This window comes from Asparagus officinalis, chromosome 5 (assembly GCF_001876935.1).
Source record: "Asparagus officinalis chromosome 5, Aspof.V1, whole genome shotgun sequence".
Lineage (NCBI taxonomy): Eukaryota > Viridiplantae > Streptophyta > Magnoliopsida > Asparagales > Asparagaceae > Asparagus > Asparagus officinalis.
This window is the reverse complement of record NC_033798.1, coordinates 8,099,574-8,121,797: the sequence shown is the minus strand read 5'-3', so window position 1 is coordinate 8,121,797 and position 22,224 is coordinate 8,099,574. Positions and strand designations below refer to the sequence as shown.

Genomic DNA, 22,224 nt, shown 5'->3' with positions numbered 1-22,224 from the left:
AGATCTAAACTAAATACCTGCATTATTCATTACCAATTTCTCTTAGATTATAATATTAATATTTAATTTGAAGAACACAGTATGGAATTTATGAATACTTACTAATTTTTCTTATGTCTTCCATGGAGATTTTTTCTTTGATTAGGATAAAGTTATTAAATTATTTTTTAATGTAACTCATTCAGTGCTTCATTAATAGATATGTCTTATGTTAATGCCAATTCAAGTGATTCATTGACGTTTTCTGAATTTTAGATTTATTTCCATCACTTTCCCATTTGCAATGGAAATAACTCAATTCTTTTAAAGTTATCTCTAAATATTCTAATAGTTTCTCCATATGTAATTCCTTGTATTCTTTTACCCTATAAATATTATTAACGTCAAAGATTAAAGTTTCTAAATTAAAATCAATTAATGCTAAGGTATAATATTATAGTGTTTTATCATTTCTATGGATTTAAACATCTATCAATTAATGTTACGAATGTATTTTGGCTACCCCAACTTATTACTAAAATTATAATAGTAAATCCCTAAATTAGAAATTTTAATATATATATATATGAAAAATACCAAACAATTACACTTTTCTTTGCCAAGTTTTAAAATTTTAGCCCATTTTTGTGGTTTTGAACTTTGAGGGTGTGATTTATAATTTTTAAAATTTTGAAAGAGTTTTAAAAAAAATTTACTTTTAAGTTTGGTAGTTGTAAATTCTATGTTTCATGTGTTGGTGGTAATTTTTTAAATGTTAGTATATTTCTTGTAACTCTAAAATTTTGAGGGTGTCTTTTGCAATTATTAAAACTATAGATTAATTTTGAAAAATATTAAATTTCAGCGGTCTACCAATCGACGAATTTGATGTGTGCTAGTTAAAAATTTTGAAAATTTAGAGTTTTTTTACGATTTTTAAATTTTGAAGGAGTTTTTTAAAAATTTTAAGGTTAATTTTGGCAAATTTTAATTTTTTAGGTGTCTAAGGGTAATATCTTGAATTCATCTTATTTTATTTACAAATTTTAGAATTTTAGAGTGGCTTTTTATAATTTGAACTTTTGAAGGTGTTTCTATAATTTTTGAACTTTTGAATGTGTTTCTATAATTTTTGAGATATTGAGGGTGTTAATTAAAAAATTTAAATTTAAATGTCAAAAATTTTAGGTGTATCATGGTAATCTCTTGAATTCATCTGTGTTGTTTGTAAGTTTTAAAATTTTAGAATTTTAATGTGCTTGTCTGTAATTTAAACTTTTGAGGGTGTTTCTATAATTTTTGAGACATTGAGGTGTTAACTGTAAATTTTAAATTCTTTGCAAACTGATGTTAATTTTTTAATTTTATGTTTTTTATTTTAAGTTTTGAGATATTTGGATGAGTTTTATAATTTTAAACTTTTCAGGGTCTTTTCTGTAATTTTAAAACTTTTTATGGGTTTTTTGTAATACTTCATGTATTATAATATGTTATCTACTTATAATTTCTTTATCTTAACAAACTAATATCATTTTTATGTTTTATATTTTTTATTAATATTAGTTTTTTTTTAAATTGTTAAGCTAAACATGGTTCACATAGGATTAGGATAAGATATGATTATGATTAGAATAGATTAAGATATAAATAAAATATTCAAAATAGTGAAGGGTAATATTGACCATTGAAAATTAGAATTTGATTATAGATAAGGTAGTTCAAACTATAAAGGGGTATATTTGTCTAAAAAAGATTTTCCGAACTCGTGTTTTTAAAGGGAGTATGATGTTATTATTGGTTTTGATGTATAAGCTACTATTTAAGGGCACTGAAAGTAGGGAAGCTCATGAAAAAAGCAATTAACGTTGCACAGGAGAGAAAAAAAATCTTGTAGGGACAACTCATACCCATTCATGCTTACCATATCCATATCTGCTTAAGATTTGGGTACGGTTAGGATATGATGCTTATCATATCCATATATGCTTACCAGTCACAGATAAGGATACAGATATATCTCAGCAAGGAAAGTCATATCCATATCCGCTAAAATGAGATACGAATATATATGTGGATATAGATGCAGATATACAACGGATATGAGAAAACTATATAATATAGAAAAATATATTTTCTATGATATAAGGGAGTTCACAAAATGTGTTCATTGTATCTGAAAAGCTAAGATTAGATCTCTTAATCATCAAAATTAGTCTCAAATCCATTAATCCAAGTATTAAAATAATTGTAGTTGTACAACATATATTCAAATATTCCGGATACAGATCCGGATATTTCACTATACACCATATCCGTAACCATATCCTATCAGTTATTGGTTTCAATAATTATATTCATATCGTGAAAGGATATGATTATGTATATTTCAGTGTCTACAGATATGGCATAGTGTTGAGGCATTGGACTAAGAGGTTCTAGAACCAACATGTGACTATTTCACTCTGTGCTAATATTCATCCAATGAGTATTGTTTTGGACAAATTTTGAAAACCATCCTATTTACAAAAAAAATCGTAAATTCCGACCTATTCTAAAAAATTTTGTCAAAACCGATCTAGTTTCAGCCGTCTGGCTGAAACTGGGTCGGTTTTCACAAATATTTTGTGAATGGGTCGATTTTTGCAATTATTTTCTCAAATAGGATGGTTTTCAAAATTTTTCTGTATTGTTTTGATTGTGCTATTCACATGGACACCTTGGACTTCGTTCTGATGCATGAGCCTCTGCACTAGCGAGTAATATGCGTTGAAAATTATCACTCTTGAGTTCTTGGCTTACCCCTGCCGGACTATCCTGCTTTTCCTTTTCCTTACGTTTGGTGTTCCAATTTTTAGTGTTTGATTCTTTGAAATGATAGCTTATGTGATCTTATTTACTTATTAGTGAGTCTAAATTTGAATCTTAGGGGCTGTTTGGTTGCACACTTTTTGAGAAAACTTTTCTCAGAATATCTGACAATGATAATTTTGTAATTAAAAGTTTTTCATAGATTTCTGTAAATTGTGTTTGGTTCAACAAAAAATTTATAGAAATATTTTCTATAAAATATCAAAAACTACCAAATTTTATAAAAAGCAATTTCCTCTCAAAATGAGAGGAAATCAACAGGAAATCTGACACATTCCTTATTTAATCAACAAAACTCGTCTCATACCCATTTTCTATAAAGTTATGAGCCATTTTCTTGTTTTGACCCAAACAAACAAAATACAAAAAATAAGAAAATTGATACTTTTTAACTTCTCAAAACTTTTCCTATAATTTTTTTAAGAAATATAAGGAAATCATATTTTGGGTGGAAAACATTTCCTATAATTTCTAGAAATTGAACCAAACACCCCCTTAAAGGATCCAATATTTATGTATAGATTAGTTTGCAGTTCAAACTCGAGCGCTTCTTTTCTTTTCTTTCTAAATAAGTTATATGAACCTTCAAATGGATCCTAAAATTTATTGTGGGTTTAGATCTGCACGTAGCTTGAAAAAGTTCATGTTGAATCATAGCAAATGGGTCTTTCTAACCTAAAGGAAAATCACAAACATCAACCAGGTGATCAATAATTGATGATGTGCTGGTTCTTCTTTTAAATTTTTGGGAAAATTGCTTCTAGCCCCCAAAATAACAACTATTTATCCCCCACTCAAGACTTTTTCAACACTCTCAAAACCCCCAAAAACAAAGCCACGATTCTCTGAGCCCCCAAAACACAATACCCAAGAGTTTAAAATATGTGAAGACCATAATACCCTTTCTTTTTTTCTTTTTTTTCATGATGTCACTATGATGATTTGAAATGAGTTTTGAGGGGAAAATTCTAGTTCCCTCCAAAGTTTTTCAACGGCGTCGACATCGGCGATGGAACTTTCCCGACGTTCGTTCATGAGGCGAAGAAAACTGCGATTTTGAAGACGATGATGACGAGTTGTGCTGGATTCAACGTCGCCGTTTTGAAAAAAAAAGGCGGGAACTCCGGCGACTCCCGGTGTATTTTTCCCCCTTGTTAACTTGTTCTTGAATCTAAGTGCTATATTTTTTTGTTATTTTACATATTGTTGTATTTTTTTTTAAATTGATGACTTGAAATTAAAGCATAGTCTGTAAATTTATATATTATTGTTATTTTACTGTAATGAGTTTGATGTTAAGGTTAGGAGTTGGTTGTGAATGAATGTTACGAGTTGGTTTTGAAGGTTACGTTGTGAAATTTACGAGTTGGTTGTCAAGTTTACGAGTTGGTTGTGAATGTTACGAGTTGGTTGTGAATGTTAGTTAACAACAATCACAATCAACTCATTGCCGAGGTTCACAACCAACTCGTAACCTTCACAATTAACTCATTGCCGTGGTTCACAACCAACTTGTAACCTTCACAATAAACTCATAACCTTCACAACAAACACATAACTTTCACAACTAACGCATAACTGTTAGACCCTAATGCCACTAGGAAAGAACCCTAGAGGGGGAGTGAATAGGGTTTATGCTAATCTAATCCGATTTAAATACTAATTAAAACTTATTAACAAATATATTCCTGCAAGATAGATATACAACTAATTATGAGCAAGAATATGCAAAATGAACAAAGGTGATATATCGTAGCAATGAGATATACTTCGTGATGTATGCAAGGATATATAAACTATCACAATGGTGAATCAAACTAGTGGACAGTATAAACAAGATGCAATAGGCTATAAGATGAACAATTATAAGTGCGCCAATGCAAACCAAACACGCTATATGTTCACGAGGTTCGGACCTTCCGTCCTACGTCCCCGTTCCCCACTCTCGAGGAGAATCCACTACATAACCCGATTTGGAAGCCGGAGCTTCTCTACACACTCGGTTTTTTAGCTAACCAAAAACTCTACACACTCGGTTATCAAGTCAACCGACAACTCTCACAAATCCTCACAAAGTACATACACAAGCTACAACCTCAAGTGTTGGTCCTCACGTATTGACTCCCTCAAATGCTCGGAATTATCACCTCTCACTAGGCCACCGACGCCACTCCTCTCGATATCGACTCCGTCCTCACCACACACTCCTCTTGGTGTACAAATGTATTAGAAAGTGAACTTCACAAATTAAGCACAACAAATGATTGTTCTCTAAACAAGGTGAGAACTCAATTAGGCACAACTCTAAGTCACAAACCCCACAACCCAAAATATACTATGAATGTAAATACTATAAGCTCAATAGGTTGTGTGTGAACAAAGAGATTCAATAAAAACAATTTAACTAAACTCAATATAAATCTAGCTTATGGAAATTAGAAACAAAACAATAAATAGCTAGAATGAGTTTAGGAAAACTTCTCTATAGATCAAGAGAGAGAGAGAGAGAGAGATGAGTTGAAGCTCAAACACCAAAGGATGATCTCTTCTTCCTCTTGTGAAATTATCTTCACAAAACCGAAATTTTAAAACAAGGCTTTAAACACCTTTAAACAAACTTAAACCCTTGTTAAACTTGATTAAAACATTTTCTTAGTGTCAAAGATGAGAGCAAGAGGGGTATTTATACTCATTCAAAACTTCAGCAAAAACCTAACTGAAAAGACAAAAAAGCCCCCAGAAAACATTGCTGGAAACTAGCCGTTACTGTGCAACAGCTCTCTGATAAGTCAACTTATGAGTCGACTAATGAGTCAACTAATGAGTCGGCTTATATGAGTCGACTCAGCAGAAGAAAAATCACAACTCCGCTGCACTTCGTGAGTCGACTTATGAGTCGACTAAACATGCACAGACTAGATTTGCACAAAAAAACTCAACTTTAAACCGGGTTTAAAAATATCAAATAAATTCAGAAAAATATAAAACTTTGAAAAATGATTATAGACATGATAATACACATGATACAAAAACTGGTTTTCAAAAAGGACCTCCCAAATGTAAAATATCATCATTTTGTAAAATAGTTCAAAACATGAAAATGTGAACACATGAGTTTTGACATTTTAGCTTAACCATGTTTTGAAACATTACAAAATAATTATATAGACTTAATAGAAGATGTATATGATTTTATTAAGTCCATAAACCAAGAAAACAATATTTTCACAAAATTACATATTTTGCAAACTTTTCAAAACAATAAATATGATTTCATGAACTAAATAAAATTGATATTGATGAAATTATATATATGCATATAAGTATGAAACAAGAAATGTATTCTCAATTGTATTTATGTGTTTCATAAACATTGCTTCACTCCACAATACCGCCAACCTCCATTGGATATGATCGTGAATGCGCAATTCCATCCATCCTCCAATGTGTTGTTTGTCTACAATAAATAAATAAACACAAATACTAGACAAACAATATTAGAAGTAAATTGTTTGTTAAATATCATCAAAACAAGAAGGCCAACAGTAACCTTCATAACCAATACGTAATCTTAACAACCAACTCATAACATTGACAACCAACTCGTATCCTTCATAACCAACTCGTAATATTGACAACCAATCCATAACCTTGACAACCAACTTGTAACCTTGATAACTAACTCGTAACCTAGACAACCAACTCGTAGTCTTCCTTCACAACCAATTCATAACTTTAACAACAAACTCATCATAGTAAAATAACAATAATATGTAAATTTACAGACTCAGCTTTTATTTTAAGTCATCGATTTTAAAAACTATTACAACAATATGTAAAATAATAAAAAATATAGCACTTAGATTAACTACAAGCTAAAAAAAGAAGGAAAAATTACACCGGGAGTCGTCAGAGTTCTCGACTTTTTCTTCGAAACGACGATGTTGAATCCATCGTAACTCGCCTTGATCCCAATCTTCTTCGTTTTAAACGATCCACCGTCTTCGTCATCACCGTTTTCAAAGATCACAACAATATATAAATTTGTAGGGAACTAGAATTTCCCCCCAAAACCCATTTCAAATCATTATAGTGACATCATGAAAAAAAAAGAGAGACAAAGAGTATTATGGTCTTCACATGGTTTAAACTCTCGGGTTTTGTGTTTTGGGGGCTCAGAGAATCGTGGCTTTGCTTTTGGGGGTTTTGGAAATGTTAAAAAAGTCTTGGGTGGGGAAAGAATAGTAGTTGTTATTTTGGAGGCTAGAAGCAAATTTCCCTAATTTTTTTTTGATAGTAAAAGAGGATCTGAATCCTTTATGCTCCTCTAATATTTGGCACCACCAAATATAAAAACGTTGCCATTCCAAACCAGATATCGATAGTCAATAGGGACATCAGCTAAATTAAAGAACATATACTATCAATATTTACCAATACATGTGCATTTCTTATAGTATGGAAAAAGTAAGTTCTAAAAGGAATCATACAGGCAACTGAGCAAGGCGGTTCCATCATCCCACTACCAGATACTCATTTACCATCAGACCTTCTTGGTCTTGTGGGGATTCACTTCCTCTTAGCTTCTAGCAGAACCATTGCCGTCACCATCCTTAGCAGCCTTTTAGGGTGCATTTGGTTCGGATATAGCTCGGATATGATACTTATCATATTTGTATCTACGTACTCATTTTGAATATGGATACGGATATACCTCGGTAAGAAAAATTCATATTCATATCCGCTAAAATCGGATACGGATATATATATACAAGCAGATATATAACCAGATATGCATGCGGATATAAAACGAATAAGAGAAAACTAGATACTGAAAGCACCCTAGGGGGGGGGGTAGGGTTTATGCTAATCTAATCCAATTTAATACCAAATAAAAAACTTATTAACAAATATCCTAGCAAGTATGATATTCAACAACTTATATGTGCAAGGATATATAATTAACACAAGGGTGAAATATATATGAAACACTATAAACAATAAATATGAACAAAGGCGATGAAGAATGAACTAAACAATGAGCACAAAATGGTATGCCAATGCAAACTCAAACACACAATATGAACACGGAGTTCGGTCCTTCCGACCTACGTCTCTGCTCCCCACTCCCTGGGAGAATCCACTATCACAAATGAGTTTTCGACATTCACCAAAAAACGTTTACACCTCACAATCTCGATTTTCTAGCTCACAGAAAACTTTCACAACTCACACTTTTGCAATCACACTCTACACCCTCTAAGTGTTGGTCTCTAGCTCATGTCCTTTTCCTCAAGTGCTTGGATTTACAACCTCTCCCTAGGCTTTACTACCGATGCCACACCTCTTGGAATCGATCCCGTCTCTCACCACACACTCCTCTCGGTATACAAGTGTATTACAAAGTGATCTCACAAATTAAGCACACTAAAAAGATTTGTTCTCTATAATAGATGAGAACTCAATGTAAGCTCACTCTTAATTGTTACAACTCCCCACAACCCCATTATACAACATGTGTAAAATACTAAAGCTCAATGGTTGTGTGTGTAAACAATGAAAAATAATCAAAACTAAACTCAATTATGAAATCTAGCTTAATAAAATGATTAACAATCAAATATATAAATGTAAAGCTAGAATTGAGTTTAGAAACACTTCTATAAGAACAACAAGGAGAGATTGGAAGATTGAAAGCCCAAATCGAAATTGATCTCCTCTTATGAAACTTTCTTCACAAAATAAACTTGAAACAAAACTTCAACAAACTTTAAACCCTTGTAAAAACTTGATTAAAACTTTCTTAGATAGTTGAAAAAATTAAATACAATGGGGTATATATAGGGTGAAAGAAACCAGCCCAAGAAAACCTCAAAAACCCATAAAACAATAAAATAAACAAAATCTGGAAAATAGTCGTTACTGTGCAACGGTCAGATTATAAGTCGACTTATGTCTTATGAGTCGACTTGTATGAGCTATAAGTGGACTCAGCAGACTAAAACAACAAACTGAAAAACAGATCGTGGACTCAGCAGACTAAAACAACAAACTAAAAAACAGATCGTAAGTCGACTTATCATAACTCGATTTGCCTTTGACATGAGTCGACTCAACAGATGTTTTAGCAAACTCCAGGGCAGATCATAAGGCGATTTATGAACATGCACAACGACTGTGCATGTTTGAAATGTGAACTTTGGAGTGCCTTAAAAATAGCAAATAAATTTTAAAAAATATAAAACATTGGGAAATGTTTATAAACATGATAATAAACATGTTACGATTTTTTTTTTCAAATTTCACCTCCCAAATGAGAAATCTCTTCATTTTGCAAAATAGTCCAAAAACATGAAAATTCAACACATTTGTTTTTGACATTTTGACTTAAACAAAGTTTTGAAATTTTTTGAATGAGTTGATAGACTAAGAAAAAGATATAAACTAGTGGTGTTTAGTCCATAAACCAATAACACAATATTTTCCCAAAAATGATGTTTTTGCATAATATATGCATTTTACAAAAAACAAAATGATAAATATGAAACGTATGAGTGTGTATATGAATATGTCTATTGTTTCATATTTGTATAGCTAAACTAAAAACAAAAACAATAAATATGAAATATGTAAGTATATAAACAAGTATATTTATTTCATATTTATATAAACTTGAAAACCAAAAAACATGTATGTGTGTATATGATTGAGCTTAAAGTACCAACACACAAAGTATAAAACCTAAACTATAAAAACTGTACCCAAGCCATCTTTGATCTTCGATGTAGCTCAACTTGGTAAACTTTGTGGATGAAACTTGATCTTGAGTTTGACTTTGAATTGCAAATGACTTCACTCCAATATTTCTGCCAACCTCCATTTGATATGATCATTATGGCGCAATCCATCCAACCTCCAACAAATGTTTGTGTAGATTACCTAACAACACAAATGCAAACACTCGACACGCATTGTTGGGAATTGTTTGTAATCATCAAAACAAGATTAGGGAGTAGGCTCATAAATATGAGACCTAACAAGGCTAACCGATACTGTTTAAAAAAAATATAGTTTTTGTGATACAAAAGAGTTCATTAATATGTTCATTATATCTGAAAGCTAAGATTGGATATCTTGATCATCAAAATTAACCTCCTATCCATAATCTAAAAACTAAAACCATTGTAACAATATGACTAATATGTATTCAGATATTTCGGATACGGTTCTGGATATTTCGCTATAAAACCATATCCGTAATCATATCCTATTGGTTATAGATTTGAGTAACCAACCAACCATATCAGTATTCTAATGGATACAGTTACAGATATTTTCTTAGATATAGATACGGCTAGCACCTCTAACAGCCATGCTTCTCCTTAAATGTTGATCTGCTTAAATAGGAGTTCTCATATCTGGTTGTTCTAATTTCTAAAAAAAAAATCTCACTTAAGTGAGAATGTTCATGCACTATCATCTCGTTGGGAATGTTCTTTCCCACATAAAGTTAGAATGTTCATTCTCATACAAAGTGAGAATGAAAGAAGTGAGAATGGATATCCTAGCTTTTTTAAAAAAAGTTATGTTTAGTACGATAGAATGAGAAGTACAATTCTATTATAAATATGACCAAAAGCTTGCTTCCATGTTGCTATGGTTATTAACTCCAATATCCAACCACAAATTACTCCATGCAAAAATTAGGAGAGAAAGAAAACCGTAACTGTTCGGATATTAATCCTACAACCCTAACCCCATAATGAAAAGACCCAATCAGATACCTGGTCTTCCTCCATCGGCTACTTGACATAATATTAGCGACGTGAAACAATAGTCCAAATTAAATTGTGTGTCAAGCATGATTCAATTATCAACACAATTAATAGTGAGTGCCTAACAATCTCTGCCAAAGGCAAAACATATATCAGACTCCTTAATCATAGGACGACAATTGACAGAAAAACTGTCCCACCTTCCATAATCACAGTATGACCATGGACTTCACAATCGTCTCATCTAAAAGTTCTGTTGCTTAGATCCAAATCCAGTCAACACCTGACATACATAAAATTAAAAAAAATGCATGGAAAGAATTTTACCCATATACATCTAATCCCGCATATGAGAAACCCCACAGTTGGCACGTACAACAGAAGACATACAATATTCTGATAAAATACAAAAAAGAAACATAGAGAACAGGATATAAAGCGTACAACCATCCATTATTAATTTAGCTATACAATCGATAAACATTAGCGTCTATCTATCGATTCAAACATCCCACACAGAACACGAGGACAAAGTCTGCACATAGGCGATTAACTAGTAATTAAGTATTACTAGTTTGAGTCAGACATAACCAACACTTTGCAATCACTTCCACTTCTTGAACTTGCCATGGCCATGCTTTCCACCCTTGAACTTCCCGTGCTTGCCGCCCTTGAACTTGCCATGGCCACCACCGTGCTTGAACTTGCCATGACCGCCGTGGCCGACAAAGGGAATCCCGTGCGAGTACCCCTGCGAGGGGTAGCCGTGTGATCCTCCATGTCCACCATGTCCACCATGTCCTTGAGTCAGCTGTGGGGCACCCGTAAGGCGGCGGCTGGCTGCTGCTGCGCCTCGCGCAGGGCATTGTGCCCATGCCTCCATGCCCACTATGCCCTGTAGATAGAGGAAGCTGAATCAGAAATTGGATCATCATGTCAAACTTGATTAGCTTTGCTAAGAAAACACATATTGGAGCAACCCATGTTGTCCCTCTAAAAAACTTGATGAATTTGAGAAAACTTCTCTCAGCTTCTTTAAAAAAAAATACTATGTCGACTGATTAGCTTAATGTTTTGGACAATGTTGCAATTATATAGTTTTTACTTTTATTAAGAGAATTTTGGGATATTGTAGATAGATAATGAGAAGGGTAGCTTAGGCCTTTTACCCTTCATATTGATGCCAATTATGACAATTTCCAACAGCTCAGATGCTTTCTTTGGTTTATAAAGGTCAGGGTAATTTTGCACAGAATACTCTAAAATACAGGGGGAGTTCATGAAATTTACTCAGAAATTAATCAACGATGCCAACAAAGCAAGATGTAGATGAACTCTTTTGAAGATAGGGAAGGCATATTTTTCCCATGCCTATTTACCCACCAGGCCCGCCCATCATTTGGCCCATCCAAAACCCACCCATTTAGTTAAATGGGTCTAATCGGGCAGGTTCATCTCAAACTACACTAAATGGGTACTAAATGAGCGGTCTCTATTCACCCATTTGCCCGCCCGTATTCCCAAAACCAAAACCCTAAAACCCCTAAATCCCTCCTCTTTTTCTCTCTAGGGCAGCTGAGCTCCTCCTCGGCATCGATCCCGACCCCAATCCCTCCTCCGCCGCCGCCTCAACCGCCTCTTGAACCCAGAGCCTCCGACGCCGCCTCCGCCCTGGCATCACCCTCTCCCTCTGCATCCCCTCTGCGATCGCGGCGTCAATCCCAAAGCCCTTGCCGCCCTCGTCCGCGAGCTCTCTCCTCCACAAGATCCCGTCACCGCCCCAAACCCTAACTCTTGCCAACCCTAGTCTCACCTCTCTCTCTCTCTCTCTCTCTCTCTCTCTCTCTCTCTCTCGGTAAAAGAAACTTCTTTGTTTACTTTTGCAATTGTTTTGTTGTAGCACTTATTTAGGGTTACAATGTGTATTTTGTTTTTTTTTCCTCTCCCTCTCGTAATGAATTGGATGTTTAATCGTATGAATTGTTGATTTGGGGAAGGGCAAGATGTGATTTTGTTTTCTGTGCTAAAGTGTAACCATATATTTGGGTTTGGTTGATGTTTGCATTGCCATTTATATTTCTTGTTGATCATTTTTCTGGTAAAATTTTAGTATGTTGATAAAATAATGCAGCGTGTCTTAGCTCCTAGCGCAATTCCATAATCATTTTGTTAATAAGAGTAGGATACGTATATAGTAATTTTTGGGCTTATAGGACATACGAGAAGATTGTCTTTTTTTAATAGATTACTGTCATATTTTCCCCCTGAATTTTTTGCTTTCGGCAAATGAATATCCTTTCCATAATTGCAAATGCAGTTTAACTAACAAACTTATGGGATAATCATTTACGTGCCTCATTACTAATCACGGGTTCAATCTAATTCAACCTAGTAATCATGTGACATTGTATGTTAATAACTTAGTTTACGACAATGTTTACTTGCAAAACACAAAACTAGTCAACTAAAATTCATGTCAAAAGCAGCCTTGAGCATCAAACCTCTCTTAGCAGTTATCAATAAATGTCTACCAAAGGTTCATGGTTGTTATTTATCATATGTTTTGTGCCACTTTTATTTTGCTTGGTTAAAATTTAAAAGTTTCTTTATTATGTGTTTGCTACCCAAAATTGATGTGCTATTAAATTAAAATTTTCAACTATCATGTCTTTAAATGATCAATTTAGCATCCATGATGATGGTAGTGATGATGAGAGTACTTCTAAACGTTATCATGTCTTTAAATGATCAATTTAGCATCCATGATGATGGTAGTGATGATGAGAGTACTTCTAAACGTAAAAGAAGACAAACATCAATAGCATCCATGATGATGGTAGTGATGATGAGAGTACTTCTAAACGTAAAAGAAGACAAACATCAAAAGTTGGGATCACTTTACAAAGTTACCTACCGATAATGATGAGAAAACTAAAATTCAATGTAATATGTGTAATCATATTTATGTTGATAGTCCCAACACTAAGACAATATTGAGGCATATGAATTCTTGTCCGAAAAGGAACTTAGATGAGGCTGATTCTTCAAGGAAAAACATGCCACTAAATCAAGAAAAATATATAGAAATGCTTGCTAGAGTAGTTGCATTGCATGGTTATCCATTCACTTGTGTCGAACATCTTCATATTAATAAATTTATCATTCTATTGCCGATATAGATATAAATTTCTATAAGTAATAAGTTAAATTTCACAACTGTACAAAAGTTAAAATTAAACATGCATTTTCTTTAATCTTATTTGTAAGAAAAATGATTCAGAGAAAAATATTAATTTTGCAGTACTGATAACATAATCTATCATTTATCACAGTAGCATACTTATTTCAGATATATTTGATTTTTCTCATGAAGAAATTCAAATACTCAACAGAACAATTGCATCTGTTAAGGTTTTTTGTAGAAGACTTGCTCACAAATTAATACACTGTACAGTTGATAGATGGTTGAGTCCTGGTGCATGGCTAGATAAACTAAAATGAGACTAGGCAATTTTTTTATTTTACTACTTTATATTGAAGATTTATTAAAATCTTCCTCTTGGGCTACGAGGTCCCCTTTTATTAAGTTGTTGGCATCTTTTCTTATTTCTGTGCAAGTCATTTTTGTAGTTATTTTTGTTTCTTTATATATCAATGGCTCCTAAATTTATTTAACTATCTTTTTTTTGCAATGTGACTTTGTGGAAGCTGCTGAGCAGTGTGTCGCAATCTATTAGTATTGATTATACTGCTTGTTTTAACTTTTTTTAGACATATGACATGCAAATGTATCACAATTTATTAGTACTATGATAGCATCTTTTGTATTCGCAAACAAAGTTAGTTGAAATTGTTTATGAACTTAAATCAAGCAACAGTAATGCAAAGTTTGTGCCAATGTGATTTATATCATCTTCTCATGTGATATATTGTTGTATTTATTAGTATTTTATCACAAACCTAGCACCAGGTCATGAGTAGCGATTGCTGATTTTAGTTCTTGAAGTTTGGATTAAACTCTACATTTTTGTTCCTTACTGTAAATATATATGTTACACAGAGCCTAATATATTATGTATTAGATCATCTGTATATTTTTCAATAAAATTCTTCTGACTCATTTGTTGAGTAAGAATTCTATTTCTAGTTTCTAATTCTTGAAGGATTATATTTAGGAAAAAAACTCATAGAAATTTTGCAAAAAAAAACCTCAAAAGGTTGTAAAAACCCCAAAAAGTTTGCAAAAAATACTCAAAAAGTTTACAAAAGACCCCCAAAAGTTTGCAAAGAGCCCCCAAAATATTTGCAAAAAACCCAAAATATTTGCAAAAAAACCCCAAAATATTTGCAAAAAGCCCCTAATTTTTTGCAAAAAGCCCCAATAGTTTACAAGAAGCCCCCAAATAGTTTACAACAAACACCCCAAAAGTGTAATATATATAGCTACTATAGTTAAATGGGCAAATGAGTGGCCCGTTTATTAAATGGGTTGGCAAAAACCCGCCCATTTAGAAAATATTAAATGGGCCATAAATGGGTAAATGGCCAAAACATGCCCACCCATTTATGGCCCATCCATTTAATATCCAAACTCACCCATTTAACACCCCTATTTAAAGACTAGGCAACGAGATGGGACAACAGTAATAAATGCACATAACCTCTGGTTATTTAGTTATTTGTAGGCCCTAGTGTGGTATATTCTTAGTAGAAAAACATATCAGCAAATGTAGAATGTGCAATAAAAATAACAACATGAATATGTTATTTTGGGGAATATTTTATTCACCATGTAATTGCAGAGGTAGATTAGAAATAACTAGCATCAAGATATTAGCTTTGATGTCGCCTGTTGGTGATTTATCATATAGTGATACACAACCAATGATAATATCAAATAGTGGCATGTCATACGATAATGATATATCAAGGGAAAAACCCATAATTCAAGTGGTATTAATTTAAGCATACCCTGGTGAGGAGCACCATGTCCAGAATATCCTTGTGGTGGATAGCCTTGTTGAGGGGGGTACCCTTGAGGGGGATACCCTTGTGGAGGGTATCCTTGCTGAGGAGGGTATCCTTGCTGAGGAGGGTAACCATGCTGAGGAGGGTATCCTTGCTGAGGAGGATAAGTACCAGGTGCCGGGGGGTAGGCACCAGGTGGATATCCAGAGTGATGTCCTCCTACTTGTCCTACAAGATTCGAAAGAAATCCTTTGTCATGGGACTCCTCGTGCTTATCCGTTCCACCTCCCATTCTTTCTCACTGAGCTGATTTTTGCACAAATAAGAGTGACGGAAGGTTACAAATTTAAAGCAAACAAAAAATAAAGTTGCATGTTTGTGTGAATACAACAACTATTGCGGGAACTATATATTCATGTATCTGTTGATAATAAATCACAAAGGTCTCAGGATAATGAAATGAAATTATTGCATTATAATGTTAAGAAAAATTAAATGGAAATTAAAACAAAAGCCACTAATTTCTTATAAGTAGATGTGTATTGTAATGCTAGACAACCTGTAATCAAATTTAATTAAGTAGATGAGTGTCAAGCGAACAACATATAAAACCAATCATGAGTCCCATAGAAGCATTTTGGTTACATGGAAAACCTCTCAGAGAAAAAGGATTTGCTTTGTAATACAGAACATATGCATTAAGATAAATATATAAACGAATGAGAAACTGCCTCTTGAAATGACCACAATACACAGAATAGTACCCTTACGGCGGTAGGGAAACAATTAACATAACGTAATCTTTTGGTGTCTTTATTTGAAGGCATTTGACAAAGGAGATTATCATGCAGAGGTAACATAATGACAAATAAGGATAAGCCATTCGAAATGTCCAATACGGTGGATGCACGGTAATACGATTATGCGAAGTAAAAGCAATGCAAGTTTAAACTTCCGGCAGAGTAACATGAGATACAATGCAATACTAAACTACAAACCCATCTCCAATTGTCCATATAGTAGAACATACGGGTACGAGAACATTTTATCTTTTCCCAACTTAAACACTTGCATCTATATACTTCACATTGAATTCACCTTTACAGAAATTGGTGAAGTTTCAATGATCAAGGTTAGCTTCAGAATAAAATTATTGGTATATGTTTTTTTAAAAGTTAGTTTAACACAAGCTTTCTGTTCGTAAATTTTTATCTTCCTGCAACTAACTATCAAATTGTTCGTTTGTTTTTCCCCCCTTCCTTCCTTCAAAAATTAATATGCAAAAAAGATGACAACTTTGGGACACAAATTATGACATCACCCTAATTTATCAAAATACCAAAAAGACAAACTCAAAAACCTAAAATTACAATCATTCATCAATTGCTACGAAAAGATTCAAACATTTAACTATGACATCAAATCCCAATTTCTCAAAATACCAAAAAGGAAAACCCAAAAACCTAAAATTACAAGAACACCATCAATTGCATAAAACGTCAAAATTTATCAAAGAAAATAAATTATAGCAGCAAGAACAATCAAAATCTACAGCAAAAGAGAAAATCAACGAGGAATTATTCTGCGGAATAAATAAAAGTTACAAAAAATAAAGGAGGGGAGAAAATTTCTCACCGATCGAAATGAAGGGGGGAAAAAAACTCTTCGATGGAAATAAGGGAGAGGGTAGAGAGGCTCGAATTTATAAAGGATTCGTCAGATATTTCGGGGATTAGAGAGACCAATGATTAAGACCGAACGTGGTGACGTGGCTTATGTGGGCCCCACTAAACGATGGCGGTGCTGCGATGAGTTACGTTCTATTCCGGTTTACCTTTTAAAAGCTTAAAATGACGCGCATGGCACGCGGTCCGGCGACGCGCAGGGAGCGGTGACGAGTCGCCACGTGTGCTTGGCCCTCACGCAATCGGGGAGGAATTTATTAGATGTGCGGTGGGCCCATTTTGCGAGTCAAAGGTGGGCCCGGTTCACGCGTGAAAAGATTCGTAGAAGATTGCTGGTGTTTGGCGAGCGCATTTCCGTCAGGACGAACCGTACGTGGACAGTCGGTTTATGTAACTCCCGGCATAAATAGTATCGACAAATTTTCAAAGCAAATATCACTTGTAGGTTGTAGCTGGTTCTGATAGAGATGTTAAATGGGTGGGTATGAGTTTAAATGGGCGGGTCATAAATGGGCGGGCATATTTTGCCCATTTACCTATTTATGGCCCATTTAACATTATTTAAATGGGCGGGTTTTTGCCCGCCCATTTAATAAACGGGTCGCCCATTTGCCCATTTAACTATAGTACATATATATGTATAATACTTTTGGGGTGTTTTTTGTAAACTTTTAGGGGTTTTTTTTAAACTATTGTGGGCTTTTTGCAAACTTTTTGGAAGCTTTTTGCAAACTTGTTGGGGCTTTTGATAAAATACTAACAAAGATAGGAACATAAACAAAGATAAATGCTGTCAAGTTTCATATTGACGGACACACCCTCTAAAATTTAACTAAATGCTTCGTGTATGTCGAATAGTGCACTACTTTCAAAATTGTTAATGAGTGGTAATACATGATTCATTCTAAAATTCTAGTATCCATGAGTTACCTTATTAACATTTGATACTCAAATTAAAAAAACAATTATTAGCTAAACAAATCAGGTGATGTTGATAAAGGAAACGATCTCTCCCTATATAGGTATTTGTGGTGGAGAGATATGAATCCCACCGTTATATTATAGACGGAACCACATAAGCTGCAGGATTCAACAACACCAACAAAGCCATGGGAGACCCAGCAGCAGCAGCAGCAGCAGCAGCAGCAGCAACAGCAACAGCAGCTTCAGCAGCAGCGCTTGCTTTCTCGTCAGAATTCGTCTGTGCCATTTATTGAACAAATTCAAGGTTCTCTGCAGCATCAACAGTCAGTTAACCAGTATATGCCAGAGTTGGAGCAATTTTTGAAACTTCAGTTAGAGGAGCAACATCATCTTCAACAGCTGCAGCAGCAACAAGAATTGCATCAGCAACAACAGCAACTTCAGCTCCAAATGCAACTAAAAATCATGAAACTTTACTTGGTTAATTGTTCAATTTTCGAACATTTGCTGCAGCAGCAGTTGAATGACCCTGTTTATCAACTTAGTTAAGTGTTACGCGGCATGAGTCATAAGAACATTTCATATATAAACTATTAATGAGATTGCTAAGTCAAGCTATCTCCTATTTTAACCATCACCATATCCTTATTAATTGCTTCCACCAAATTTATCTTAGGCCTACCTCGTGTCCTCTTTGCTACATTAATCATAATCCTATTGTCACTCCTAGTTGGCATTATATCCTCTGTTGAACAGGTCAAACATCTCAATTGATTTTGAATTTACTAACTTCTGGAAACAGCAGGAAAATCACTAATTTCTGGAATTACTTTTATACATTGAAAACTGGAAAACTGGTACTCAAGCATAAATGCCAAGATCACCAAGTTGAGGGTCATATGTGAAACTTTAGTTTTGGACTAAAGCATATGCATCTTTTATGTGAATATCACAAAATTGTATTACTATGTGCATCTTCGTGTCATGGGTTGTGTAACAAACATCTAAGGCATAGTAAAATTGGACATTCAAACACAAGCCAAACTTTCACATGCATTTGTGACTCATTGTATTTTAAACTATAACTATGAAATTTATGTAAATTTCAGCATCTTTTTCACTTATTTTACCTGATCAGCAGCTTCTGATCCTTGGAACAGAATAGGACGGCACCGTTTATCCTCATTCATCAAGCTTGAATTCTGGAAATGACTGACAAGTGCTGCTTTGCCCTGGATTCGTGCATATGCCAGAGATGCAACTTTCTCGCTGTTAAATTTCTCCCACTTCTTCCCATTGAATGTCTAATAAGTATAGAAGTGTTTAATAAAGCTTTCAATTTGAGCAATGCAGATAGATAAAAGTTAAGATTCACTATAACAAATAAAACACTGTTGGGGGTTTCAAGATTTATGTTTTATTGGTGAAAAAATGCTGGTTCATGCTACATCACTAGCAACTCTCACTGGAGTCTAGAAGACAAGATGGGATTGAGGAAATTACCTGGTAGAATGAGATAATGAGAGAATAAGACACCATGTTTATGAAAGCATAACCGACATTGCATTTATTCTGCACAAACATATGGCCAACAAATAGCTGAGGTCAAGAACAAGATATGGCATATTCAAGATTAACTGTTATTAAACAATTATATGTATGATCAACTGTCAGGAAGAAATGAACATAATTCTCATCACCTTAAAATCTATTGGCAGGTAAACAAAATCATAAGTCCCCTTGTGAGTTTCATCAATAGCTGCCAGCAGCATCTTGTATCTTCTCCACTGACAATCTTTTCCAAATCAAGCTGATATTGCTTCTTGCTATCAAGTTGGCTCCCGCCGTTATCAACTCGCCGACTACGGCTTTGTTCAGTTAAACCCTCAAAGCCAATGGTTCCATAGCCAGGATATGGCACACTCCCATAAAAGCCAGGCCCCATTCTCTGTGATGGCAACATTCTGAAATTTGGTGAACCAGTCTCGGAGATGTTTCCTGATAGTGAAGCCGCAGGATTTATTGGACGGCGAACATAATTCATCATTAAATTTCCCTCATTTTGGCTTGTTCCAACACCTCCCAAGGAAACTGGACTTTTGAAAGAAACATCTGGTGATTCAGGAAAGTAACCAAAGTGCCTCTCAAAAGGAAAACCAGATGGAGCAGACCCTGATTTTACTGTCTAGTTTCCTCAGTGATTTTACTGTCTTTTTTTGCACCAACTAAAAATCACGTACATTGATTGACAAACTATAAAATGAAAAAGGGTGTGCTCACAAATTGATGTCATAAGGGGTCATTAAATTAAAAATAAAAAATAAAAGAAATAATATAAGTAGTTGAATGAAGATTTCTACTGAATGCTGGGATGGTCATCTATGAGGCATTACTGATTACTGCGCACAGTTACTCTCTACTGACAAGATCCAAGGAACCATGAGAGCATGGGAATCAGTAATGGTGAAATGCAATGAACTAATTGCTGCATTAGTTCACATGATTTGTGGAGGTCAAAAGGAATCTGATGAGAACTTGTAGAAGGAGATAATTATGGTCGACAGGGGACAAGGGGAGCAACAAGCTTTTTAAATAAATGCTATTGCTGATCAATAATCTCATCTTTGTCCACCTAATCCCATTTATTCTCTCTTTTTGCATTTTCAAAAGATATGAGAAGTATGTTATACATAAGATATGGAGCAGGATTGATGGGTCAGTGAGATTCTAGCTGGTTATATCTAAACAACTCCACGGTGTTCCAACTTTAAGGATGTATGGCCCAAATACCTGTTCAACTCCAGGTAGAATACAAATAATTTAGCTACTATCTCAAGCCTACAAGAAAGTCAGCACAAAAGTTGTCGTTTGGTTCACCAATGCCTTCTATCTAATGCATCTCGCTCGTACGCAAGATGACCTCACATCATCAGCACAAAATTATGATAGATACAACTGCATCTCGGCTTTTACTATAGCTCCAGGTGTGGTTTTTTTTTACAAAGTTCCAAAATAAATTTATATATAGAAAACATAGTATTGAATTCATATCAGAGCAATAGCCGATCTATTTATGCAATCTCCTTGTTTAATGGAAGGCAATTCAAATACCCACTATTGCAAACTTTATTTTTACTACATTTCTATATAGATAATAGACAAAGGCACAATTTTAATTCAAGAATAGCATTATATCTTCAAGAATCTATCATAATTTTGTGCAAATTATGCTAAACTTGATTAGAATAGACTCTAGTTTAGAAAAAATAAGAACAATTTAAACAAATCAAATGAACTTTATGAAAAAATAAGAATAGACTCTAGTTTAGAAAAACTTGATTAGAATAGACTGTAGTTTAGAATAGCCGATCTATTTATGTAATCTCCTTGATTAGAATAGACTCTAGTTTAGAAAAAATAAGAACAATTTAAACAAATCAACTGACCAAGAGAGATCGCGGACGAGGGCGGCTAGGGCTGCGAGATTGACTCCGCGATCGCAGAGGGAGATGATGAGGGAGAGGGTGATGCCGGGTCGGAGGCGGCGTCGGAGGCAGAGGAGGAGGCGGAGGTCCGGAGGAGGAGGGATCAATGAGAACTCAGCCGCTAGAGAGAAAGAGGAAGAGATTGACGGGGGTTCTACTGTTCTAGGTTTTTCTTTTGGGATCTTTTGGGAACGCGGGCGGGCAAATGGGCAAACATACCCCGCCCATTTAGTACCCGTTTAGTGTGGATTAAAATGAACCCGCCCAATTAGACCCATTTAACTAAATGAGTGGGTTTTGGGCGGGCTAAGTGGTAGGCGGGCCGGGTGGGTAAATGGGTATGGGCAGAAATTGACTTCCCTAGGTTCTGAACATGAGTAGGGTAGTTTTTTCATGAGGCCTCACCTGCCTTGAGCTTCATTAATGAAGGTATTCTGCTGCCAACTTTAAAATTCAGAGAGTTAATATTTAATGTGGCCAGAATTTTGTCAAATTTTAAATATAATGTCTAGATCAAGGTGGTGCAGTTTGAGCCCTTGG

General features: G+C 34.5%; 1 protein-coding gene and 1 pseudogene across 3 annotated transcripts; both read right to left on the bottom strand.

The window, feature by feature from the left end:
- On the bottom strand, positions 10,921-17,359 carry LOC109842845 (annotated as a pseudogene).
- On the bottom strand, positions 18,442-21,854 carry LOC109843190 (protein MEI2-like 3). 3 transcript variants are annotated; one of them, XM_020412127.1, is made up of 5 exons: positions 21,646-21,854; positions 19,900-20,452; positions 19,703-19,771; positions 19,330-19,503; positions 18,442-18,655 (listed from the first exon to the last, which is right to left on the bottom strand). In XM_020412127.1, exons 2-5 carry the CDS (start codon positions 19,969-19,971, stop codon positions 18,572-18,574), a joined length of 399 nt encoding a protein of 132 aa, XP_020267716.1. In that variant the 5' UTR covers positions 19,972-20,452; positions 21,646-21,854; the 3' UTR covers positions 18,442-18,571. The 3 variants fall into 3 exon arrangements, with proteins under 3 accessions (XP_020267716.1, XP_020267715.1, XP_020267717.1); XM_020412126.1 differs by lacking the exon at positions 21,646-21,854 and having other exon boundaries at positions 19,900-21,639; XM_020412128.1 differs by lacking the exon at positions 21,646-21,854 and having other exon boundaries at positions 18,442-18,598; positions 19,900-21,639.

What these genes read in the sequence shown, in the direction of transcription:
- LOC109843190 (XM_020412127.1), bottom strand. Translation starts at nt 19,971, where the DNA reads ATGCTGCTGGCAGCTATTGATGAAACTCACAAGGGGACTTATGATTTT. An exon ending in TCATTATCTCATTCTACCAG is followed by an intron (nt 19,504 to 19,702) that starts GTAATTTCCTCA and finishes TATACTTATTAG; the next exon opens with ACATTCAATGGGAAGAAGTG. An exon ending in GATCAGAAGCTGCTGATCAG is followed by an intron (nt 18,656 to 19,329) that starts GTAAAATAAGTG and finishes CATGATTTTTAG; the next exon opens with TTGCATTTGGAGCTGAAGTT.